The 23074-nt window shown below is 42.3% G+C and overlaps 1 protein-coding gene across 6 annotated transcripts in view; it reads left to right on the top strand.

Annotated features, from left to right (window-relative positions):
• Nucleotides 1-23074, top strand: part of IKZF2 (IKAROS family zinc finger 2) — a 112124-nt gene that overhangs the window by 38667 nt on the left and 50383 nt on the right. For 4 of the 6 annotated variants that reach the window (XM_079979776.1, XM_079979777.1, XM_079979775.1 and 1 more), the window contains exon 4: nucleotides 16064-16333. In XM_079979776.1, the coding sequence (XP_079835902.1) occupies nucleotides 16064-16333 (270 nt within the window). The remainder of the gene's footprint in view (nucleotides 1-16063; nucleotides 16334-23074) is intronic. The other 2 variants (XM_079979778.1, XM_079979780.1) reach the window with 1 other exon arrangement.

Genomic DNA, 23074 nt, shown 5'->3' on the forward strand with positions numbered 1-23074 from the left:
TGCTGCGTTTGTTTGGAAAGAGATGAAACTGTACTAGGGCTTTCCTAGAAAGGCTTTAAAAATGTGTGTGCATCTCTCTCTCTCTCTCTCTCTCTCTCTCTCTCTCTCCCTCCCTCCCTCCCTCTCTCTCTCTCTCTTTTCTCTGTTGTTTCCCGCTAGACAGTCCTCCCAATGGAATGAGAGAAAACAAAAGGCCTTGTTTTCACCACAGCGGAGAAGCATCTGGCATTCTTAGGGCTGACTTTTCAATTTTCAAAATTGCGTTTGTAGTTTGAGGACTGTGGACCAGGAGCACTTAAAGCCCTGCCCACCGCTGGGCTGATTGGTATTACTTTTTAAAAGATCAGCATAAGATTACAACAGTATTTGAGAGTGCCTTCCCCCCACTCCCAAGTGGTCCTAGTGAGTACTAGGGCTGAGTTCGTGATTTGTGACCACCAAACGGAATGAGCACCCAAACTCAACACCTTCCTGTGCCTGACAGGGGCTTGGCCAACTTTTCCTACTTTTGCAGTGCCAGCCAGGCAGCAAAAGAAGATTTATTGAGCACTTGATTCCCACCACCCAAAAACACACAGTTATGTTTAACCAATCTCAGGTCATTTCCAGATTATCACTGTTTTCAGGTGGGATTCAGACATATACTGACAAATTCTGACACTGCAACTGAAACTGATTTGGAGCTCTTCTCAAACAATCCTTTTCCCTCAAAAGATTGGCTGGCATTTATTTATTTATTTATTTATTTATTTATTTATTTATTTATTTATTTATTTAATAAGAAAAGTAATGGGGAATTTCACTGGAAAGTGTGAGATTACACATTTGCTTGAAGCAGTTGTCTAATCTCCCCACAAGCAAATCAGGACAATGTCAACTAAGCTCTAACAAGCTTGTTAAACAGAAGGAGAAAGTATTTATTCTGAGTACTGGAATGATTATCATTGTCACCTTAATTCCAATTCAGATGTACGAAAGTGTGGCCTCCAAAGCTGGACACAGATAGCCAAGCCAAGCATGACACTTTGCCATAGACTCAGCTGCTTGCGTTTGATGCCTCCTTGGGGAAGGCAGACCTCTTCATGGCAGGCCACAGTAGAAAGCTGCTGGTGGTAGTGGCTGCGTGCAGCTTGGTGAGTCAAGACTGCAGGTCTGTTTGCATTAGATTGGGCTGACAGGGCTATAAGGATATAAGGAGCCCTGCTAGATGAGACCAAAGGCCCATCTAGTCCACCATCGTGTTCTCAGTGGCCAACCAGATACCATCCAGAAAGCCCACAGGCACCCCTATGTACCCCAGTTGCTTGGCCTACTGTTAATAACAGAGAGTTATTTGGGCCCGGTGAATGGTGTATGAAAATATTATGCTTCACTATTGCTGAAACTAACAGATGTGGTTCTCAGCACAACTGGATGCACCATGCAAAGGTACAATACAGTAATATTTTTCTTTAAAAACAACCACCACCAGTCAGTGGGATTTCATGTTGAGCTATCACTTTCTAATGGCTTTTTCTCAAACTATGGGAACATTCTTGGTGGTGGCTCCATCAGTACCATTTGTGAGGATTCCTTCTCCCATACGGACTCCTCTAGTTCAGAAACCATCCTGTAAGGCTATCATCAGCTCACCAGAGTCATTGCAAAGGTTTGGACTAAAAGACCCTTGGGGTCCATTCCAAATCTACAGTTCTATAATTCTGTGCTCCTTTTAAAAGACCAGTGAAGATCTTGCCATTTCTGCATACCTTCTCCCCTCCCATTGTAGATAGTATTGATTATTTTGATTTATATTAATGTACTTAATAATAATAATAATAATAATAATAATAATAATAATAGCTGTAACGTGTTCATAAGAAACACAAGATACTTTTATTTGTGTTCTTTTATTTATGTTGCTTTTGTGTTTCAGTCTTGACAACAAAGTAAAACAATGCACCGTGGTCAATTTTTCCCTAAGTGGAAAATGTTGTTTTCTGATACCATAGTGATTTCTGATCATAGGACTTATTCCTTCCTATTATCTATTATTTTATTAAATTGCAATATTGAGCAGTTGAGATTACTGTTTCTGATCCAAAGGAGCCAGTAATACATCTCTCTCTCTCTCTCTCTCTCTCTCTCTCTCTCTCTCTCTCTCTCTCTAACACACACACACACACACACACACACAGGTTTTTACTCCTGCTTTTGCAAGTAAGCTATATTCTCTTGAGTATAAGAAGTGGCTTTGATCTGAGAGCTATTGCAACTAGTAAAATCTCATGGGCTTGTACCCATCTGGTGCATATGGTTCTGGTGATCATGATCATTATGTGTATTTTCTTATTGTTGCCTATCACACTGCTCATAATCCCGAACTCTTGGTGTCATTTCAGTGTCAATAATTTAGGATAGGAATGCATGTCTTGCTGCGAGGGCAAAACCTCAATGTTGGCAAATGACTCTCAAGAACTACAGTTATAATTAAAACTTAAATAATGCCTGAGGCCATTAACCAAGGAAGAAGGGGGTTGAGTGTTTTCCATATTGTACTGAACAGGCCTGCACAACTTGTGAAATTCGCAGCCCCCCCAACCAGCCACATATCAGACTCTACATGAGCTGCCACAGTGTTCATCTTGGTGGAGCCAAAGGAATTGGAGCTCGTGGAGCTGGATCAAAGTGCAGTGGTGGAAGAGTTGTTGCCCAGTGATGGAAGGTGGTAGCTAGAGAGAAGCAGGGTCCTCTTCGCTGGAGCTGTCTCCACACGCAGTCGAGTTGTCCTGATGGCCACTTCCTCTCCCTCTGATGGCCTCAGCACTAAAAAATAGAATAAAATAAATCAAGAAAGCTTTACATTTATTTGTTTTAGACTACTTGAGTCCCAGTTTTAGAAGAAATAGAAGGCCAGGACTAGGAAGGAGTTTGGCCACTAGTGTGCCTATAACGCAATACGGAATCCACACTTGCGAAGCTCCTGTGCAGTTCCAACACATGCCCACGTCACCAAGCCTCCAGGGTTTGCTTTTGTTTCTTTAAAAACTTATTTCTTAGCCCTTTTCAGGGGGAAACAAAAACAACAAAGACAAAAAACCTACTGCTGGAGTATTTGCTTAAAACCAAATATTAAGTAGACTTTTGAATGAACGTCTCAAGTGACATAGCCTTATTCCAAAAGTCTCTATTTTGTTTGTGTTTGAGGTTTTTTTTTTAAAAAAGGAACTTTTTTAAAAAAACACATTTTTATCAGAAGATTCATAAAATTTTATCTGTCTCAGATAATTTCATTTTATAAGATCTAGATTTTCTAATGAAGGAATTTGCACTTTTTTAGTGCAGAAATTAGTTAGGATAGAATCTTGAAAAAAGTATCTGCTGCTCTTTTGAACTGCTCCCATGGGGTGTTGGTTTTTTTAGAAACATACTGGGAGTCATGGAATTCTGGTATCATTTGAAAACAAGAGGTCCTTTGTTCCTCTTGCCGTGCTGATTATAGGGAACAAGGCGGGGGGAGTTTCTGTGTGTTGCCTGGATTTTGCTGGTTAATCCCAGTTGCAGCAGGGAGTTAAGAGAAAATCATACCAGCATCTGGAAAGCCGGGAAAGCAGGAGTAAGCAGCAGTTCAACCAGCCCATCCCCAGGCAAACTGGTTTCAACCAGGAAAATGTCAAAGAAATTCAAAGAAATTATTTGCACACCACCTCAGGCAATTGAGTATTCTGTTTCGTAGTGACATTTTTCCTGGTATCAGCTCCTAAATGACTACATTCCTGAAAAATAACCCTTTCATCTGCTAGACCAAATTCTGATCTGCCAAGGGCAATGAGATTAGAAAGGAATGTAATAGAATTTGGGCATTATTCCATTTCTATGTTATTTTAAGTAGGCTGAAACAGATGCACCATATTTGGAGGGGTTAGTAGCTCAGTGGCACAGCAGCACCCACAGAAGGACCCTGGTTTGGTCCCTGGCATCTTCAGTTCAAAGACAGGTTTTTGGTAGGGCTTCCTAGCAGGGCTGGGGAAAAGCCTAAGATTAAATAATTGCTTCCAGAATAGATTGAACCAATGATCTAACTGAACTTCTTATTACAGATTAATAGAAAAGTAGTTTCCTGCTGAAGACATTAAGTTAGGGGAATTTCTTGATCTTGGTTCATTTGATTGTGGTGAGATAATGTGACCCCATTTCCTTTCATAAAAGTGCTGAATGTGTGAAATCAAAGAAAGAAAGAAAGAAATAGTGGTACCAGAGAAGAGCAGCAAAGTCAAAGGAGAGGAGAACGACAAACTCACCCCTGAAGGAATTTATGTGTGTTGCCAATTAGGTGCCAAGGACCCTACTGGATGATCTCATGGTCCATTCAACACTTGTGATACTTTGCATGCAAATATACCCATTTGCCAACAATCCAGTATTTTTTTGGCATAGAATGTGAGCACTTAAGAATCTCTTGGTTTTGTTTATAATGAAACAAGTTTTTATTGCTAATGGTAAGAGAATTGCATTATGTGTGTGTGTGTGTGTGTGTGTGTGTGTGTGTGTGTGTGTGAGAGAGAGAGAGAGAGAGAGAGAGAGAGAGAGAGAGAGAGAACTGTTGGCTAAAAGTTCCAGCATTCAGGTGCAAGTGACGTGTCACACCCTTCTTTCTGCCCTTTCACCACATCCTTATGCACAGCTTTACTAACACTTTAATTAGCTATGTCTTTTCTTGTGCCCTCATGGCAGCTCTTTATTTATTTTGCGAAAATGCAAATGTTGGGAATGTAGAAATGTTAATATGAATGATTTGTTTGGGATGTCATATCTTTCAACAGTCCTCCACTCAGGGAATTAGTCACTCAGAAAGAGAATGAAAGAAAGGAATCTTATCCCTTAGTGTAATTGTCTTCATTACTCCCCCCCCCCCCGCCACTCTGCCCAAATGTTACAAGTGCAGCAGGGAACATTGAGTCAAGACTTATTTTACCTTGAGAACCGCCTTTCTCAACACACTTTAACATTCAAAAAACAGTTGAACCATTGACCCATAGATTGCATAAACTGAATTAATAAAACAGAATAATTGTTCCATGTTTTCACACTAGTACATATCTGAAATATTTTTAGAGGTCAAATTTCAGAAATTTAAATTTTGAAATGTGTACCTAGAAAATGCTGCATACAAGAATAATCTTGATAAAATGCTATGATACCCAAGCGCTTTCAATTTCTTTCCAGTCTCATGCAAAGAAATGTAAGGCTTGCATCCCAGACAAGTCCCCCTGTCCCGCCCCACCCCTGGGTGGAATACTGTCCTCTTCTGATTTTAGCTCAGTCAATTAATGCCAAGAAAAAGGACTTGGCTCTGCTCTCTCTCACAGTACATGCAGCTTCTGCAGTGCTTTTATAGTATCATTCCCTGGTCCGACAGAATAATTTATACATATTTCTGGTAAAACAGTAAGTAATGCCATATATCTCTCCCACAAATTCTCTTGCCTGAGACATCTCTTCAAGGCTCCATTATTTTTTATTTTTTTGCTAGTATAAATATATATGAATCAATCTAGGATGCAATGCTATGTGCACAGTTACCTGACAGTAAGTCCTTTTGAACTCAGTAGGGCTTACTTTTCAGTAAGGAGTGGCCTGTAAAATAGAATATAAAAAATAGCAGAGAAATATGTTGACCAGTTGTGTTCACATAGCATTCAAGACCTTATTTTAAATCTCATACATTGTAAGGGTAACAGCACCCCACAGTTGAGAAGTGGTATTCAACTAAGTTTTCCTCAGAGCAGACCTGCTGAAATTAATGGCTCTAATGTGCTCAGGTTCATTAATTTCAGTGGGTGTACTCTGAGTAAAACAGTTGCATGCCAGCCCAGGCTCTTATAGGATAGTTGATCACCAGAGCTTTAAGATGAGTAGTCCACAAGCCCTGTGTTAACTCTTTGGGGCTGATCAAGCCTCAGTGAGTCATAGACATTTTGCCAAGGACTGGCGGCAACCTGCAACGGTTGTCTAGACTGCCTCATCTCTGGCTCATCTCTTGCTCTGCTAACGAACCACGCTTCTCTTGCACACTCTCATTTCACGGAGCTTTTTTATTCTGGTGTTTTGGAGGAGTATTTACTTAGTTTCTAAACTGTTGTCGCTGTTGAGTCTTGGGTATGAGGTACAAAATGCAAACAAACCAACGTCCCTGAAGACTGAAGGAAGTGCTAGAAGGCAGGCAGTTTGCTGTGTTAATCTGAAAATTAAGCAAAAAGGGAGATGAAATGCATAAGAATCACTTCTTTTATAAACTGCTCCTTGTGGAACTTTGCCTTCTCAAGGCTATTTCCATTTGGGGTTTTCCTACTCTAATGGCCCTGTTCTCAGTGACAGCAGATTATACCCCATATGACACACATTTATGGAAAGGTTCCAGTTCAGTAAAGCAAATGGTGTAGAATAGACTTTCATTCAGCAGGAAGTAAGACAAGTCTTATCTCTCATATGATCCCATATTTGGAATTTCTTGTACTAATTGTTGGCCCTGGAGCACCCATCCTGTACTTTCTGGTGATAACAAGATATCTTGGGGGGTTAGTAGGTCATATGGCTGAGTCACTTTGGGTTGATTTTCATGTTGTGCAAGAGTCATGAAATGGCTTGCCGTGGCCACGATCCAAATAAATATTCAACTCATTCCATGTGCTGGAGGGAGACGAGGGCTCTTTTATTCTCCTGCTGCAAGTTTGTAATTTGTTTTGTAGGCCTGTGCCTGAGTGCTTTAAGGACCAGGCCACAACCCTGACTGAATTTATCTCTTCCATTGAATATAAAAGTTTGGGTTGGGTTGTACTCTGAGTTGCTTTACTTTTTTTAATTGTGGAGATAATATTGAAAGACCTCACCATCCCCTTATTTGTATGCTACATTTCCACAAAAAAATATTCCAAAAGCAGTTGATTTGTCTGAAATGTGGAATTATTTTAAGGGCTGCCAGTAAGGCAGAACAGCTTTAGAATTTTGTTCTGGATGTTATGTACATAAGTGTGTTTGTGCGTGTGTTGGTTGGTTTGGTGTTGTTTTTAAGTAAAGATTTCTTCAGCTAAACATTTGGATTAGTGAAGACATAATTGCAGCTAGGCATATTATCTTTAAAGAAAAGCCGAGAAGATGAATGACAAATACTCTGTATGAGCAATTCAGAAATATTTACGGTATGGCTTTGCTTTTGTTTGCCTTTCTTGTGGCTTAAAGATGCCATTGTGAGAAAAGAAACATGTGAGCAAAAGCTGTTGGTTTGAACATTATGTCAGAAAATATCGAGAAATTGCAAGTTGCTACACAGATGTATAGATTTAATGAGATACCACAATGCCATTTTATTTATGCTAAGGACTATGACACACATGGAACTGAAGAAAAGTTTGCATTCTGAACTATTTTATATTTTTTGCATTGCCATCTGTTACTACAGACAGAAAACTGCCATAGCAAGGAAGCCTGAAAGTTACGGGCATAAATAAATAAAATAAAATGACAATTTATTTCCATATTTTCAATGTGTGATAGCTGGTGCATGTAAGGCCTAGTCCAGCCATCTGAAGTGGTCTTGGCTCAAAAGCAGGAGAAAACAGAAAACTGTAAGGTTTTCATCTGAAGATTTTGTAAGATGATGAGTGTGAAATGTGTAACAACCCACTTAATGTTGTGCAACTCTTACTGCAACAACTGCTCTTGAAATGTTGCTACTCTATGTTTCCGTATTCTGCTGCTGATCCCTGTATCTGCTTCCCTTCACACTCTCCCTCTTGGAACACTTTTTGTGCCTCTTACAGTAATCAAAGTTCAAAATGGCTTGATCCTGTCTGGGGGTTATTGTGACAATATAAAGAGCAAGTGGGTTGACTTTTGGCCTGCTGCTAAACCCCAGTCTGGGGACAGGCTGACAAAGAAATGGTAAATGCCACATTTAAGTTCCCAAAAGACAGAGACAGAAAGGCAAAAGGGCCATGGAAAATCTGCTGGATCACATAATTGATTGCCCCAATCCAACTCTATTTACATGTTTGGCAAGACAATTAGCTGCACCAGAATGGAAATGTGCATTTAAATATGCTTTTATCAATCCAGGTGAAAACAGGGCAGTGTGCATAGCGGGCGCTGTAATTTGGATGTGCACCCTGAAGAAGGCTTAGATGGGCATCAGATCTGCCCACATCTATTTAGTCAGGTGATACATGTGACTGGGTGGGAAAGGGTGTTTATGCGTGTGGATCTCCTTCGCTGGAAAGAAATATGTGTGTACTGAATTAGGTGTTTGTGTCCCCCCCAACTCAACTGCATGATCTTAATGTTCTGACTCAGATTTGAAAACTGTGGCTTTCGAGTACCCTTTTTGATTTACCCTGGCTGTGTTACTGTAGGTACACATTCACCTCAGGAACACTTTTGCAGGATTAGTTGTGCTGGCCGCACACAATGGAATTCTACTTTAAAGTGAATTCTTAGGGTGGGGACCTTTATCTACCTCCAGTAGATCAGTGTCAAAAATTGACAAGATTCCCATACGGTTTGGGAAGCTTAAGTGTAGTCCTATATCAGGACTATCCAACATGGCGTTGTTCAGATGGTGCTTGACTATGACCATTGGCCATGTTGGAGTCCAAGAACTTCTGGGGGGCACCATATTGACTATCCTAGCCGATCAGATTCAGTGCTATGCAGGAGGCCAGATATATCATCACCATGATGGATATGTTGGTGGAACACCACAAATAACAACAGCAGAGCACTTTCTGTGACTGCAGCTGCAACAACTGTTGTGAAGAAAAACCCAGGCACTTTCCAGCTAGTTTTGCTTATTATTGTGTTAACTTTTTATACAGTGGCATCTCATGTTATGTACTGTACCCGTTACGAATGCTTCGGGTTACAAGCTCCACTAACCCGGAAGTAGATGCCCCTTGTTGCGAACTTTGCCCCAGGATGCGAGCGGAAGTTTTGCAGCAGGAGGCGCCATTAGCAAAAGCGCGCCTTCTGTTACGAGTGGTTTCCGGTTACGAACGGACCTCCGGAACGTATTAAGTATGTAACATGAGGTACCACTGTATTTACCATATTTTTTGCTCCATAAGATGCACTTTTTTCCTCCTAAAAAGTAAGGGGAAATGTGTGCGCCTCTTATGGAGCGAATGCGGGCTGCGCAGCTGTTGCTGAAGCCAGAAGAGCAAGAGGGATTGGTGCGCAGCGATCCCTCTTGCTCTTTTGGCTTCAGGGATAGCCACGCAAAGCCTCTTGAGCGCAGCCGGAGCGCTCCTCCCTCTTCGCTCAAGAGGCTTTGTGTTGCTTTCTTGTTTCCCTCCTCTAAAAACTAGGTGCGCCTTATGGTTGGGTGCGTCTTATAGAGGGAAAAATACGGTATGCTAAGGTTGTCAGTGGATTAAAAAACAGTTTCATTGAACAAACATTTTACCTTTTAATTGACTAATCCAGAGGTTGTGGTGTGATTTTATTCTAAATTAAAAAGAAAATGAGCTGCCACTACATTGATTTGGAGCAGGCATCCCCAACCTTTTGCCCTCCAGATGTTTTGGCCATGATCCCTAGCTAACAGGACCAGTGGTCAGGGATGATGGGAACTGTAGTCCAAAACATCTGGAGGGCAAAAGGTTGGGGATGCCTGATTTGGAGTGTTGTCCCTGTTTCCCACTGGCCAACTTGTAATGGTATTAATAGTCCCTGAGGGAAGAACCTCAAGATTTCTTCAATATTGGTTTAGTGGAAGTATAGATGCATTGTAATCTGTCCGTGTCTTCAGGAAGCAACCACGCTTTTCCTACTGATTGTATGTAACATTTCACAACAGAAAGAAACGTCAGTGGTCTTGAAGAGTTGGCTGTGTATGCTTGATATTTTAAAAAAGACTTCATCTAATCTGTTTGATTTCAACAACCGCAGCCCGATTTCAAATATATCATCCTTAGGAAGTGTGATTGCATTGGGTGTGCTGAAGTAGCTTAGAGGGTTTGTGGATGAAATTTAAATACTAGACCTGTTCCAATCTGCATTCAGACTGGGATTTGGAATAGAGATTAGTTTGTTGGCTCTGGGGGCAGGGATGAGCATCATTTGGAGCTTGGCAGGAGAAGTCTAACTGTTAAATTCCTTCCTTTGAAAGAGGTGGAGTTTACACACTTTTTCTAAGCTCCATATCATAGTTTGTTCACTGAAGAACAAACGTGGAACTGAGAAGGGAAAAAGATGATCTGCTGCTTACTGGAAAGACAGTTTAGGTTGTGAATTAATAGGGAAGAATGTAGCAATGAGAAAACACAGGATTACATTTTAAGTTCTCACTAAATTGGGTTAGAACAAAAGAGTCCAACTTTAGACTACAGTATTCATATGACTTAATTTCATTCTCTCACTAGATAATGCCACTCCTTTTTTATTTTGAGGACCTTCTGACTGCAAGTGTTTTTGGATGGTTCCAATTAACTAGGTTCAGAGTGCTCAGCCATTCTGCTGTGCCTTGGGAAGGGGAACCTGTGTGGCTCTCTAATGTTACTATAGTTCCCATTAGCCCAACTAGAATGGCCAGTGGTCAGGGATGATGGGAGTACGGCAATAATGAAATACATCTTAGGTCTCTAAATGTCTGTTGTTGCCTTTGCGTTTATCTATGAGTTCCGTTTGGGTTTCTATATTCTATAGATTTTATATTCTATATAAGTAATAATAAATTAGACATCCCTATTTTCATTGGAGAAATGTTGGAGGGTATGAGGTAGGTCAGGCATGTCCAACAGGTAGATCGTGATCTTCTAGTAGATGACTGGACATCTGCAATAGATCACTGGTAGATCATTGGCTTCCCCCAAAGAAGCTGAACAACTGTGGCTCCCCTAAAAAAAAGCTCAACATTTTACCTCCTCCCTGAAAAAATGCAACAACTTTGACCTGAACCTCAAAAAAGGGGGTAGATCACTGCCAGTTTTTAATTCTGTGAGTAGATCGCAGTCTCTTGGGAGTTGGCCACCCCTGGTCTAGGTGTAAATCCTGTCATTTCCCCCCACAGGTATCTCCTTGGCAGTTACCACCTTTACAGCTTTGTCTCAAATCACATCCCTATCTGTCAGTAATTGGTTCTGGGTTTTAATACTACCAGCTCCACAAACAAATCTGCCTCTTAATATGTCCTCCAGAACATTCCCAAAAGAACAGTGTTCAGTGAGTTTATTGAAATCAGGCCTATTCTCTTTCTGCTATGGAATTTGAAGCATTCCACAATTGTACTTGGCTTTGGACAACAGTTTTCAGACAAGAACTTTTGCACCTCTGCCAAACTTTTATCCCCTGGCTATTGTGGCTGCAATAAACTTCTCAAAGGGGAATATCTTTTCCTGCCACATACACTGAGAAGTATGGCTCTTTGCTTGTCCCCATCAATGATTTCATTAGCCAGAAAATGATGGCCCCATCTCCCCATTGCTGCCATTCCCAGTCTCTGGATTAAATTCCTTGTTTTTTCCATAGGCTGACACAGTCAGATTTTCTCACTGCTATCATTAATTTTATTCAAAAGAAGGCAGAGTTTACTCACTTTTGCAGGCCCCAGATCACAGGTTATTTGTTAAAGAGCCAGCAAGCACATAACTGAATAGGAAAATGGAGGAAACCACAAGAAGAGTCTGAGAGTGGGGTCTTTAATACGAACCAAATATTGGAAAGACTAACCCTATCATTTCCCTGTTAGTAATTTTGTTGTTGTTGTTTAGTCGTTTAGTCGTGTCCAACTCTTTGTGACCCCATGGACCAGAGCACGCCAGGCACTTCTGTCTTCCACTGCCTCCCGCAGTTTGGTCAGACTCATGTTTGTGGCTTCGAGAACACTGTCCAACCATCTCGTCCTCTGTCGTCCCCTTCTCCTTGTGTCCTCAATCTTTCCCAACATCAGGATCTTTTCCAGGGAGTCTTCTCTTCTCATGAGGTGTTAGTAATTTTAGACAACTTTTTAGTGTTTTACTTTTTTGATGCAACTGATAATTAGATACTTATGGGCTGGCAAGAACGGCTACGGATAGGATGCTCAGTCCGTTGGCAGTTCTACTCCTAACTGAAGGACCAAGCACAATGGATAGTATTGGATAATTGCTGTTTTGCTTGATGGCAGTGCTTCTCAACCCAAATGCTATGGCTGCCAAGCGGGGGCCACTGTCAGGTGGGTCTCAGTGCCACAGCCTGCCCAGTGCAGCCTCCACTTGCCCACACCACCCGCTAGCCGTGCCATAGCATTTTGGCTGGAAGAAAGCCAGCACCAGAAATCCCTTGCATGCTGATTAGAGGTGGCCAGGAGACAGATAAGTTTTGGGGGGAGTGGAAGCAAGGGTGGTGTTGGAGGAAATTAGAAAGTAAGATAAAAGGTTAATATTTATTGTTAAAATAAATAGATAGCTAGGCAAGGAATAGAAAGGAAGGTGATAAGAGGGGAAAGCTGTTATAGGGAAGAGAAATGCATAGAAGGACCAGTTATGTCACACTCTGCTGCCACCTGCCACCATTTTATGACTGGCTCTGCAGCTGCCCTACATCACCCATTTGCGACTGGTGGGCCTCAGTAATGTTCAGATGTCCTAGGGGTAGAGAGTTTGAGAGCTCCTCCTCATGAGATTTGTACTGTGGGTTTCTGCAAAGTACCACAAGCAGAGGCTGGACAACTGTTATCTGTTAGGGATGCTCTAGCCTGGATTTTCTACCTCTAGCAAGGGATCAGACTGGATGTCCAGGCATAGGCGAACTCGGCCCTCCACATGTTTTGGGACTACAACTCCCTTCATCCCTGACCACCGGTCCTGTTAGCTAGGGATGATGGGAGTTGTAGTCCCAAAACAGCTGGAGGGCTGAGTTCGCCTATGCCTGTTCTATGGTTATGAGGTTCAGTCATGTTTGTAGTGGCTTTTAACATCCACGTGCTGCCAGTGAGAGCAAGTTGTCCTGAATTTTAGACTGAACTTTTATGTTATTGGTAAATTCTGTTTTTCATTTACATTAGACTCAGGAGCAGCACTCACTTCTCTGAATAAGTGCCTGAATTCTGTTATGGGATGAATGAAAATTAAAAATGTGACCTTGGTTACCCTGTTTAGCATCATGAATGTTTCCCCTGGTTGTTCACACAACACTCTAAACCAAAATTGAGTTGAGGGAGGCAGCACAAATGTAGCATCATACTTTATTTGTCTGCAGCCTTTCCATAGTTAAAAGCTTGCTCATGACAAGATTCATATAATAACAAAAAATGTCATGATTGATAAATAAAACACAACAAAAAGTGCACAACAAAATTGAAACATTTCCACCTAAATCATAAGATATAAAAATACAAAAAGTATCAATAACAGCAACCCCCTATCCCCAGCCCAGCCCAAGAGTCTGTTCAGCAGCCTCAGCTTTTGTAGTTTTGAGTCAGTAAGGGCCCTCCCAGACCAGGCGGGACAAGGCCAGCCATAGCTTCCAGAACTTCCAGATAAGAAAGGTCTTGGCCCCTGGCGAGAAAATTTCAGCCACTTTCCTTATCCCCTGCTCATTCTTGCTGCTGCCCCAAGCCAAGCCAAGCCAAGCCAAACTCTGAACTATGACTTGAGCCAAGGTTTGTTCTTTGTTACCGCTCATCATTAAAAACAAGCGTGGGGCTGTGGCTGCATGCACACTATACATTTAAAGCACTTTGCTTCCCCAAATAATCCTGGGAACTGTGTTTACCTCTCACAAAGTTACCATTCTCAGCACCCTTAACTACAGTTCCTAGGATGCTTTGGGGGAAGTCATATGCTTTAAATGCATGGTGTGTATGCAGTCTGGGTTTGGACAACATTCTATGACAAACTGTGGCTTTGCTCAAGCAAAGCGGCAGCAGAAAGGACCACTGGCAGCGCCTCTCCTTGAGCCTGCATGTTCACTCAGTCCCAGTAGGTGTGAACCAGGCCGTTGTGTGGCCTTGGGTTAGTCACGGTCTCACACCTCCTCCTCCTCCTCCTCTTCCTCTTCTTCTTCTTCTTCCTCTTCTTCAACCAAACAGGGTCAACCAGATAATATTGAGTGCAACAAAATTCACATGTTTAGGAAGTAAATCCCATTGAGTTCAATGGGGCTTACTTCCAGGTAAGCATTGATAGAATTGTATCCTGAATGTAAAGACTATAATTCTGGTCTTGATCCAGCCACAGTTGAGCACAGTGACTTCCCAGTGATTCAGAAGATGCTAAAACCTCCCCCATTACCACCAGATGATCCCCAAAGTGCTTAGTAGCTGTACCTCAAATAAATAAGACCCTCGTCTCTCTCTCTTTCTCTGTGTGTGTGCCTATGTGTGTATGAAGTAATGCTAAGGCAGAGGGAATTCCCTAAGTAGCAGGGCTACTTGTCAAGAGCTGAGGAGATCCCTGCTGTAGCAGCATTTCCCTCCTTGGAGACCTGCAATTCTTCTCTTAGTCCCAGATGGAGAGGAAATCTTCACACAGCAACAAGCTCTAATGGCAGGTTCCTGACAATGGTAAGGACTGAGAAAGGGGAGGATGGACATTTTTAAAACTGTGTGCACAACTTTGCTTAGTGACCAAGGTGATTTGCAGTGGAGCATGAGACCTGGCAGTTTTTATTCCTCAAGCGTGTGGGAGTCTTACAATGCACTGCGTTCAAACAATCTGCGTGTGTGAAAGGCTGTACTTCAAAGCTAACTGGCAATCTTTTGTTTTGCTGGTTTTTACAAGCGGATCCAACTGGATTCTCGCCAGGGTTCAGAAGGGAGCGCTTAATATCACAGGTGAAGTCAAGATGATGCTGCTAATACACTTTTCATGTCAGCTCTGTTGTCAGCAGGGCTTCCTCTTCTGAAAATCAAACCTTTTGTTATTTAAGGAGTCAGATGCCCCCACCCCAACCTCATTTCTTAAATAACAAAAAGTTTGGGAACAACGTTGGGAGCAAAATACAAATGTATGTTCCCAAGAAAAATATGCCTTTGCTTGCCTTCTCACTAGGCACACAATTCTTTGCCTAGTTAGTTAAATAAATAATTAACTTTTAGGCAAAAACACTTTCAGTGCAAAAGGCTTTAAGGGTCAAGCAGCCCCTCTCCTACACCTGCATCATGTTTTTATTTATTGGGGCAGCTGGGGTTGGGCTGGGGAAGCTTCTCTAATAGTTCAAGTCCAGTACTGGAAGAGAGTTCAGCTTTGAGTGATGCTACATATTTCCTATGGGAGAGGCCGCCATGTGCTTTGGGTGCAGCAGGTTCACTTAAAAGAGGTTCAGAATGGCTTTTCTGTCTGAAACCTTGTAGTCATGCCTCTGTCATCCATTGGCTACTGCTAGCCAGAGTAGATACTTTGGGGCTAGCTGGACCAATGATCTGGCCCCATATAAGGCAGCTTCCTATGTGGTCAAGGGGAGCCTTCACACAATTACTGTCCCAGGCAGCACAGCACTGGGGCAGGAGATACCAATGGAGTGGTAGAACGAGTGCTTGCTGGTCCTGTCTAGCTCCTGTGTCTAGTTGGCCAGTTCAAACACTAGAGCAGAGGGGTCTTGTAATTCTGAATTGCTCAGAGCCTTGACATGCCTTGATGACATCTTGCTGACCATAACTTTGACTGCTATGGGATAGAGACTTATCAGCATTGTTCTTTGTAAAGCAATATGTACACAGATGGTACTGAAATTCTTTTTTTATTTGTGTATTTATTACATTTCCATTCTGCCCTTCATCTCAGGATAATAATAGCTAACAATGAGTATTAATATTATATAGCAACAACTGCTTCTTGGGGGCCTGCTGTGTCAGTTCTTGACTTGCTTACATGACTATGCACACAATGTGTTCCACATTTGCTGCTTTATATTTCTGTTTCCTGATTGGTTGGGCCATTATAGCAGATCAGCAAACTTTCAAATTAAACAAAGGTTGCAGGAAATGGAAGATGTCCTGTGAACCTTTTTGAAATTAGTATTTAAAACTAACACAGCAGTATTGTTGCTCTTTATTACAGTCGCTAATGAAACAAAAGTTAATTTTCTTAATGTGCTATTTATTTATTCGCAGCAAATTCCATAAAGCTAGAAATGCAAAGTGATGATGAGGATTCTGACAGGAAGCCCCTGAGGCGGGAAGATGGGATCAGGGGTCATAATGAAGGGAGCAGCTTGGAAGAGCCCCTTACTGAGAACCACGAGATGGTGGAGAACAGAAAAATTCAGGAGCTGTCAGGCGAGGGAGGAATCCGGCTTCCGAATGGTAAACTGAAATGTGACGTCTGTGGCATGGTTTGCATTGGGCCCAATGTGCTTATGGTACATAAAAGGAGTCACACTGGTAAGCAGCTGAAAGAAAACGTGATGACTGCCTTTGGCATCTGATGTTGATATTACCTGACATCTGTTCTCTTGCATTTCTTGATTCACCAATGATAATCAAGTGCAGTAAGGAATATATTCAAAAATCCTTTCAAAATATGTCAGTCTGTTGACTAATTGGGGAGAACGTTAATAGCACAGATTTCTAGACTTACCTACTTCACGGTAATGAATGCATTTGAGAGAGAAAAAATTCCCCTGCCAAGTGTCCTTCACTATGAAGGGACATCCTAAGCCAGCTCTTTAAAAGTTGACCTCCCATTTTTCAGTAGCTTTACAAAGCCCTCACCTCCTGTTTCTCAAGTCATTTAGCTCACACCAAAGTGTAAGTAAGAGTCTTTGCTAAAATCAGGACATCTCTCACATGGCAAAGTGACTGGCCTTTATGGTGACTAGGTCTTTCAGTAGCTATCAGCCATGATACCAACTATTAGCTTCCATGTTTGGAGGTGTCTGAATACACTGGAGAACCCAGTGGATGGCTTGAAATTATGTTGGACTCAACAATTCATATTTGTGAAAAGCCTAGAAAAACGAAAATTGTACATTGGCCAGAGAGCACCTGCTTGCCTCTGTTATTTTTCCCATTTTGTTTGACTAAACCCTTTTGTAAGCTCACCCCGTCCCCAGACTTCCAGGGAAGTAGCAGGACCATGCCTGCTTCCTAGATCTCATAAACATGCCCGGCACCATCAATATCAGCTTCTAGGGGCCAGCGAAGACATTCCTGTTCACCCAGGCACTTGGCTCTTATTTAGGGTAGCCTAGCCAGGATTGCTGTTCATCTTTTAGTAGGGTAGGGTAGGATCTGTCCTTTTTGTTTTATTGAAGGATGAGCACTTTAAGTCAATAGTATTATTTTATATTTCTGATGTATTTAAAATTTTGTATTATGTATGCTTTTGTAATTGTAAGTCACCTCGAGACATTTGCTGCAGTAAGCGAGGAGAAAATGCAATGAATAATGAGACTATTAAGTGTGGAGCCCTAAGCAATAAGGTCGGTCATGAAATACCTCTCACTGGTGTCAAAGGCCAGGGTAAAGAGGTGTGTCTTCAGCATATATGAAAGTTGTATGATGAAGGTTCCAGATGTGCTTCTTTGGGGAAAGAATTCCACAGCTTAGGGGCTGCCACAGCAAATGCCACTCCTGAATCACCAAGGGCTGTTGAACTCCCAAGAGAGCCCCCTTCTAAATGCACGCTGCTATTGATAAAAGCAACCAGGTTGCTGGGTTTCAGTTGTGTTTAGGTGTGTCTGCTGAGCAAGAGTTTGTAACTGGGTTTAATCCAAAACATACTTCCGTGGAAGTGTGTTCTATTAGTTTTGGTGGAATTTACATACTGGTAGATGCGCTCAGAACTGCAACCTTCGTTTTGAGCTCTGCGGGCACTGCAGTATAAAACATAGGTTGGATAGTGTGGGTGTTCAGTCTGCCCCCCAAAGTCGACATATTCCCAGTATGACTTTCACAATAGCATTTGTCTAACGGTAAATCCAAACCTGGAAAAACTGATTTCTAAGGTAGGGCAGAAGTGGTTCAAATATGTTGAATAGAAATAGCTGATTATGACATCCTTGAGAGGCTCCCCTCCCCTTTTTATGCATTAAAAATAAATAGTTTGCTTGTTTAATAAGAAGCAACAACTTTTGTATTGTTCAAAGTCCTGCACCCAAACAGAAGCAGGAGGGTCTTGGAAAGTGGGCTCCTGCCTGGCTCTCCCTAACTGAGTAGCTAGAAGACAAAACCGCTCCCAGGCTCTTGAGTGTTGGTGGGGTGGCATATGCACTGCCGTGAGGGCCTTGGCACCTAACTGTGATATGACCTGGCAGCACTCAGCATCTGAAAAAAAAACCTGTTCATAAATCTACATGATATAGTCTGAGGCATGACTACATATCAGATTCAAAAATAATTAGCAAAGGGGAGCAGGAGGCAAGGAAGAAGAACAATTACAAAAACGAAAAAGGTTGGGGGTGATAATAGGAGGGATATGAGAAAAAACAAGTTGGGACAATCCCGTTAAAAACTCATTGTCTTCAACAAGGTGCAACTAGGGTGCGACTGGTGCAAGCGAGGAAGATCCACCTCTCAGTATTAGGGCTGATACTTTGCATGCAGAAAGATTCAGTTCTTGACATCTCAGGAAGCAGAGCTAGCGGAAAACTCTGCCTGAGAGCGTGGAGAGCTGTTGCCTTTCAGAATAGGTAACGCTGGGCTAGAATTACCAATGGTCTGACTCAGTATAAGGCAATTTCCTATGTTTTAAGGGGCATGTGTGTGTATGTGTGCATGCATAGAGTGGGAGTGTAAAGTACCTGACCCTGAACTGAACATGGAGGTAAATCACAGGTATTATTATTATTTGATTTATTACAGTGGCAGTAAATATAGAGACAATTTGGACATTTTACACTTTAGGCGCTGCAGAGTTGTTGGCTCTCCACCTCCACCCCCCGCCCCATAGCATTGTGACCCAAAAAAGAAAGAGAAAGAGATTACATAAGACACTGTCCTTTTGTTAGAGCCATTAGAGTTCCTATATTGAGGAATAGTGCTTGTTCCCTCTCTGAGAAAAGGCAGTGATGCATTGGCTATTCAGATGTTCTCAAGCATATAGAAATGACTTCTCTTTCTGTGTGTAGCTTTGTTCTCTACTTTGGCTGACCCCAGATGTTGCTTAGCTATTTTATTATATGGAAGTTTCCTTTTTTGTGGGGAAGACAGGGGAGGTTTTCCAGTACATGTTTAGAAATGGTACCTATAAAAGGTAAAGCTGAATCTCCAACGTGGGATAATCATGTTGTTACCTCTAATAGGACAGTTGTAAGGATCACTCAGGCAGAGTCTACGCATGACATAGAATGTGGTGATGGAGTTGTCAGGAGGTAGAATAGACTTGTACGACTTCAAAAACCAATTGTGATCCCTTTAAAAAAGACCCCTACAGTGGTGCCTCGCAAGACGAAAAGAATCCGTTCCGCGAGTCTCTTCGTCTAGCGGTTTTTTCGTCTTGCGAAGCAAGCCCATTAGCGGATTAGCGCTATTAGCGGCTTAGCGGCTTTTAGCGGCTTAACAGATAAGCGGCTTAGCGGCTTAGAAAAAGGGGGGGGAGGGAAAAAAAGTCGGAAAAACTCACAAGACATTTTCGTCTTGCGAAGCAAGCCCATAGGGAAATTCGTCTTGCGAAGCACCTCCAAAATGGAAAACCCTTTCGTCTAGCTGGTTTTTCGTCTTGCGAGGCATTCGTCTTGCGGGGCACCACTGTATAAGAAAAAACACTGCACAATTAAAAACCAGTACGTACAATTATTTCTACCCAGTCTACTCCATTTCTTACTTGTAGGGAGTAATTCTACCTAGTGGAACATTCAGAAATGGTATTCACCCCACCCCACAGTTTGAAGTGGTACAGTCCATTTTACCACCTCTTTTGACCTGGCCTGAAATAATTCAAATGCTTTGAATCTTCTAAAACACTGGATATGTTATTTTGATGCATTAAAATCTCCTTGCAAATAAGCACCAAAAAACATACTGATAACCCTGTAAGCCTGTGGTGCATCAAACAGCATGAGAATAAAAACTGAAAGGTGCGGAGGGGAGGAACAGCTTAACTTTATTTAAAAAATAAATAAAAATACCCTACCTCATCTGCTGGATACAGTTCTTGTGATGTAAGAGGCGCAGAGTAAGCAGATAAGTAAGCAGTAATTGTGACTGGGAAGTATAATTAGCTGGCTAGCCTTTTGGGGAATGATATTAATGTGCAGGTGGCGCTGTGGGTTAAAGCCTCAGCGCCTAGGGCTTGCCGATCGAAAGGTCGGCGATTCGAATCCCTGCGGCGGGGTGCGCTCCCGCTGCTCGGTCCCAGTGCCTGCCAACCTAGCAGTTCGAAAGCACCTCCGGGTGCAAGTAGATAAATAGGGACCGCTTACCAGCGGGAAGGTAAACGGCGTTTCCGTGTGCGGCTCTGGCTCTGGCTCTGGCTCTGGCCAGAGCAGCGATGTCACGCTGGCCACGTGACCCGGAAGTGTCTCCGGACAGCGCTGGCCCCTGGCCTCTTAAGTAAGATGGGCGCACAACCCCAGAGTCTGTCAAGACTGGCCCGTACGGGCAGGGGTACCTTTACCTTTACCTTATTAATGTGCACCATGAATTACTTCTTGGCCTTTTGTGAAACTGTTCCATACCACAAAACTTGGCTGCCAAACCCTACAAAATAGTTGGTCTAAATAGATATGTGTTGGTGCGTATCCAAGCATAGTATTTCATTCTTTTTAAAAAGGAAGCTCACTAAAAGCATTGGCCAGCAGACTCAGAGCTGTGTAGATGTTTGAAGCTCCCAGTCATCTGATGCTCAGATTCAGGGGGGCAGAGAATGGAGCATGGGAGGGGAAGGCGTGGTGCCTGGAGCATCTGGGGGATGAAAACTGCTGAGGGGTCAGATGGGTTGATGCAGATAATTGTTCCTGGTGGCGGAAAAAACCTGAATGCGTTTGGGGTCTTGTTCTGGAGGCGTGAGGGCCATGTGTGTGTAATGAATAGCAGAAACTCTCAAGCTATGCAGCTTATACCCCTTCACCCTCATTCAGTTCCTTCAGCCTAAGATTTCACTCCTCCATTTAGCCCTTGGGAACAGGCTAAATTTCAGACTGTAAATTCTAACCCTACTGTACACAGGGGGAAGGGGCAAACGCAAAGAGGACAGGTCTCCTGTGCCTTTGATGGTTGTGTAGATGAGGGAACTAAAGCAGGAACTAAACCAGTGGCCCTCCAGATATCAGAGGACTACCATTCACATCATCTCCAGCCACTGGCCACGCTAGCTGGGACTGATGGGAGCTGAAGTCCAACAATATCCGGAGGACCAGAACTTCCCTACTCCTGTTGTAGGGGGACTTACAGCTCGAGTGGCTGTTCCTGGCTCTTAGCCAGAGATTTTGTGAGGTGGGAGCCACTAGGGGCAGAGAGTAATTACAGAACCGGCAGGCCATAAAAGCAGATAGCCTAACATACAGGAAGTTATTTAATCCTTGATTTTTAAAATAAAAATGAAAAAATGAAAGCTTAAGGTTGAGCAGGAGCCTGAAATATCCCCTGAGCGAGGGACAAGCCTTATGACTATGATGCCGCACTACTGGATCTTGAAACTACATTCTCATGAAAGCTACTCATAAAGATGAGGAATAGTTATGAGAAAGGATGCTCCTGAAAAGACTCGTGTACACTCCTAGTTAGCTTTTTGAACCTTCCACCTTGCTCTTCCTTTTATAGGGCTTTAGGTTCATATGTAGGTACAAAAAACAATCTTATACCTTGATCCCCTTATACCATAAACCAAATCAAGTGATAATGCTTCTTCTGGACTGTACTAGTTCTGCCCACAGGTTGGGGCCAGGAGGAGATTGCATGTTTGAATTCTGTCCCATAGGGGTAAATCCCTCTTTCTGAATAGTGACCTGAAATGTTAGGAAGAAAGATTCAGCTTGTTGTTTTCTGTAGGTGGCATGGGGTTGTTGTTGTTTGTTTGTTTGTGTTTGTTTTGGTTGTTTTGAGATCCGAACATGCAAACTCACAGTGACCCTGAGCCTCCAGTGCAACCCATAATGGTAATTTCTGAAAAGATTACCTTTTTGATTCATTTGAATCTGTAAATTGTTCTTAATTTCGCCTTATTGTCTAGGAGCAACACCTGAATTGTGCATAATGAAGTTGTGGCCGAGGGAAGGTTATAACACAACACATTTTAATCTTTAGGATGCTATAAATATTATTTCTGGGTTTTGACTGTAACTTATGAATGTTTCACAAATTCTAAACTGATTTCCTGAGTGTGAGCTTTGGAAACATTCCCATCTAAGGTCTGGGATTCCTCCCCTTTTCCCAAGTGGGATTGTAAAAATCAGGGGTCATTTGGGCTGAGGCCTAAGATTCTCTGTGCAGTGGATTTGTGCTCCATATGTGAGACAAATCAGCACCCCTCCCCCCCCCCAAACACACACGCTGTTCTGTTAAGAAACTGATGCACAGGATGGTAATTCGCAAAAAGGCTTATAAGAAAAATCGAAAACTTGTATAACATATCATGATCTCAAAAACCTATCTAAAATTGGCAAGACCTTTCCTTCCCCCTTTCCTTGCTTTTTCTCCTTTAAAACTACTACTCCCAGCAAAGGGCTTTTAATCCATTTATCATTTCCAAAATGCTTTGACGTAGCCTTTACAATCATTGATCATGAAATGCAAGCTTTCTGTGGACCATCATTCATCAAAGAAGTTTTATTTACAGAAGGATGTGAAACTGTAGACAACATGTAAAACTGCTGTTCTACAGTTTGTTTCACAGGAGTACCAAATCAGATTTGTCACTTTTCAACTTAACTTCTTGATTACTCAAAGACTTGCATTGCACAGCCTACTTTATAGAATTTTTCATGATTGCAATAGCCAGGTAATCAGGTAATACTGTCACTGAATACTTAAGGTACTCTTTGGCCTAGTTCTCACAGAGGTGGTCTGTGCATATGGACTGTGTCATATGCAGATGATGACTCATGTGACTGAATACTGTTTCATGTAAAACATGTCTCTGCACACAGAAAGCTAGGGTTTGAAGAAGTCCGGTCTGGACCCTTCTCCCTCACATGCTAGTTTTCTACATTATGGGTGTGGGTATTGGGTGGGTGTGTTAATGAG

The sequence above is a fragment of the Podarcis cretensis genome (assembly GCF_951804945.1).
Source record: "Podarcis cretensis genome assembly, chromosome: 1".
In the NCBI taxonomy this organism is placed as follows: domain Eukaryota; kingdom Metazoa; phylum Chordata; class Lepidosauria; order Squamata; family Lacertidae; genus Podarcis; species Podarcis cretensis.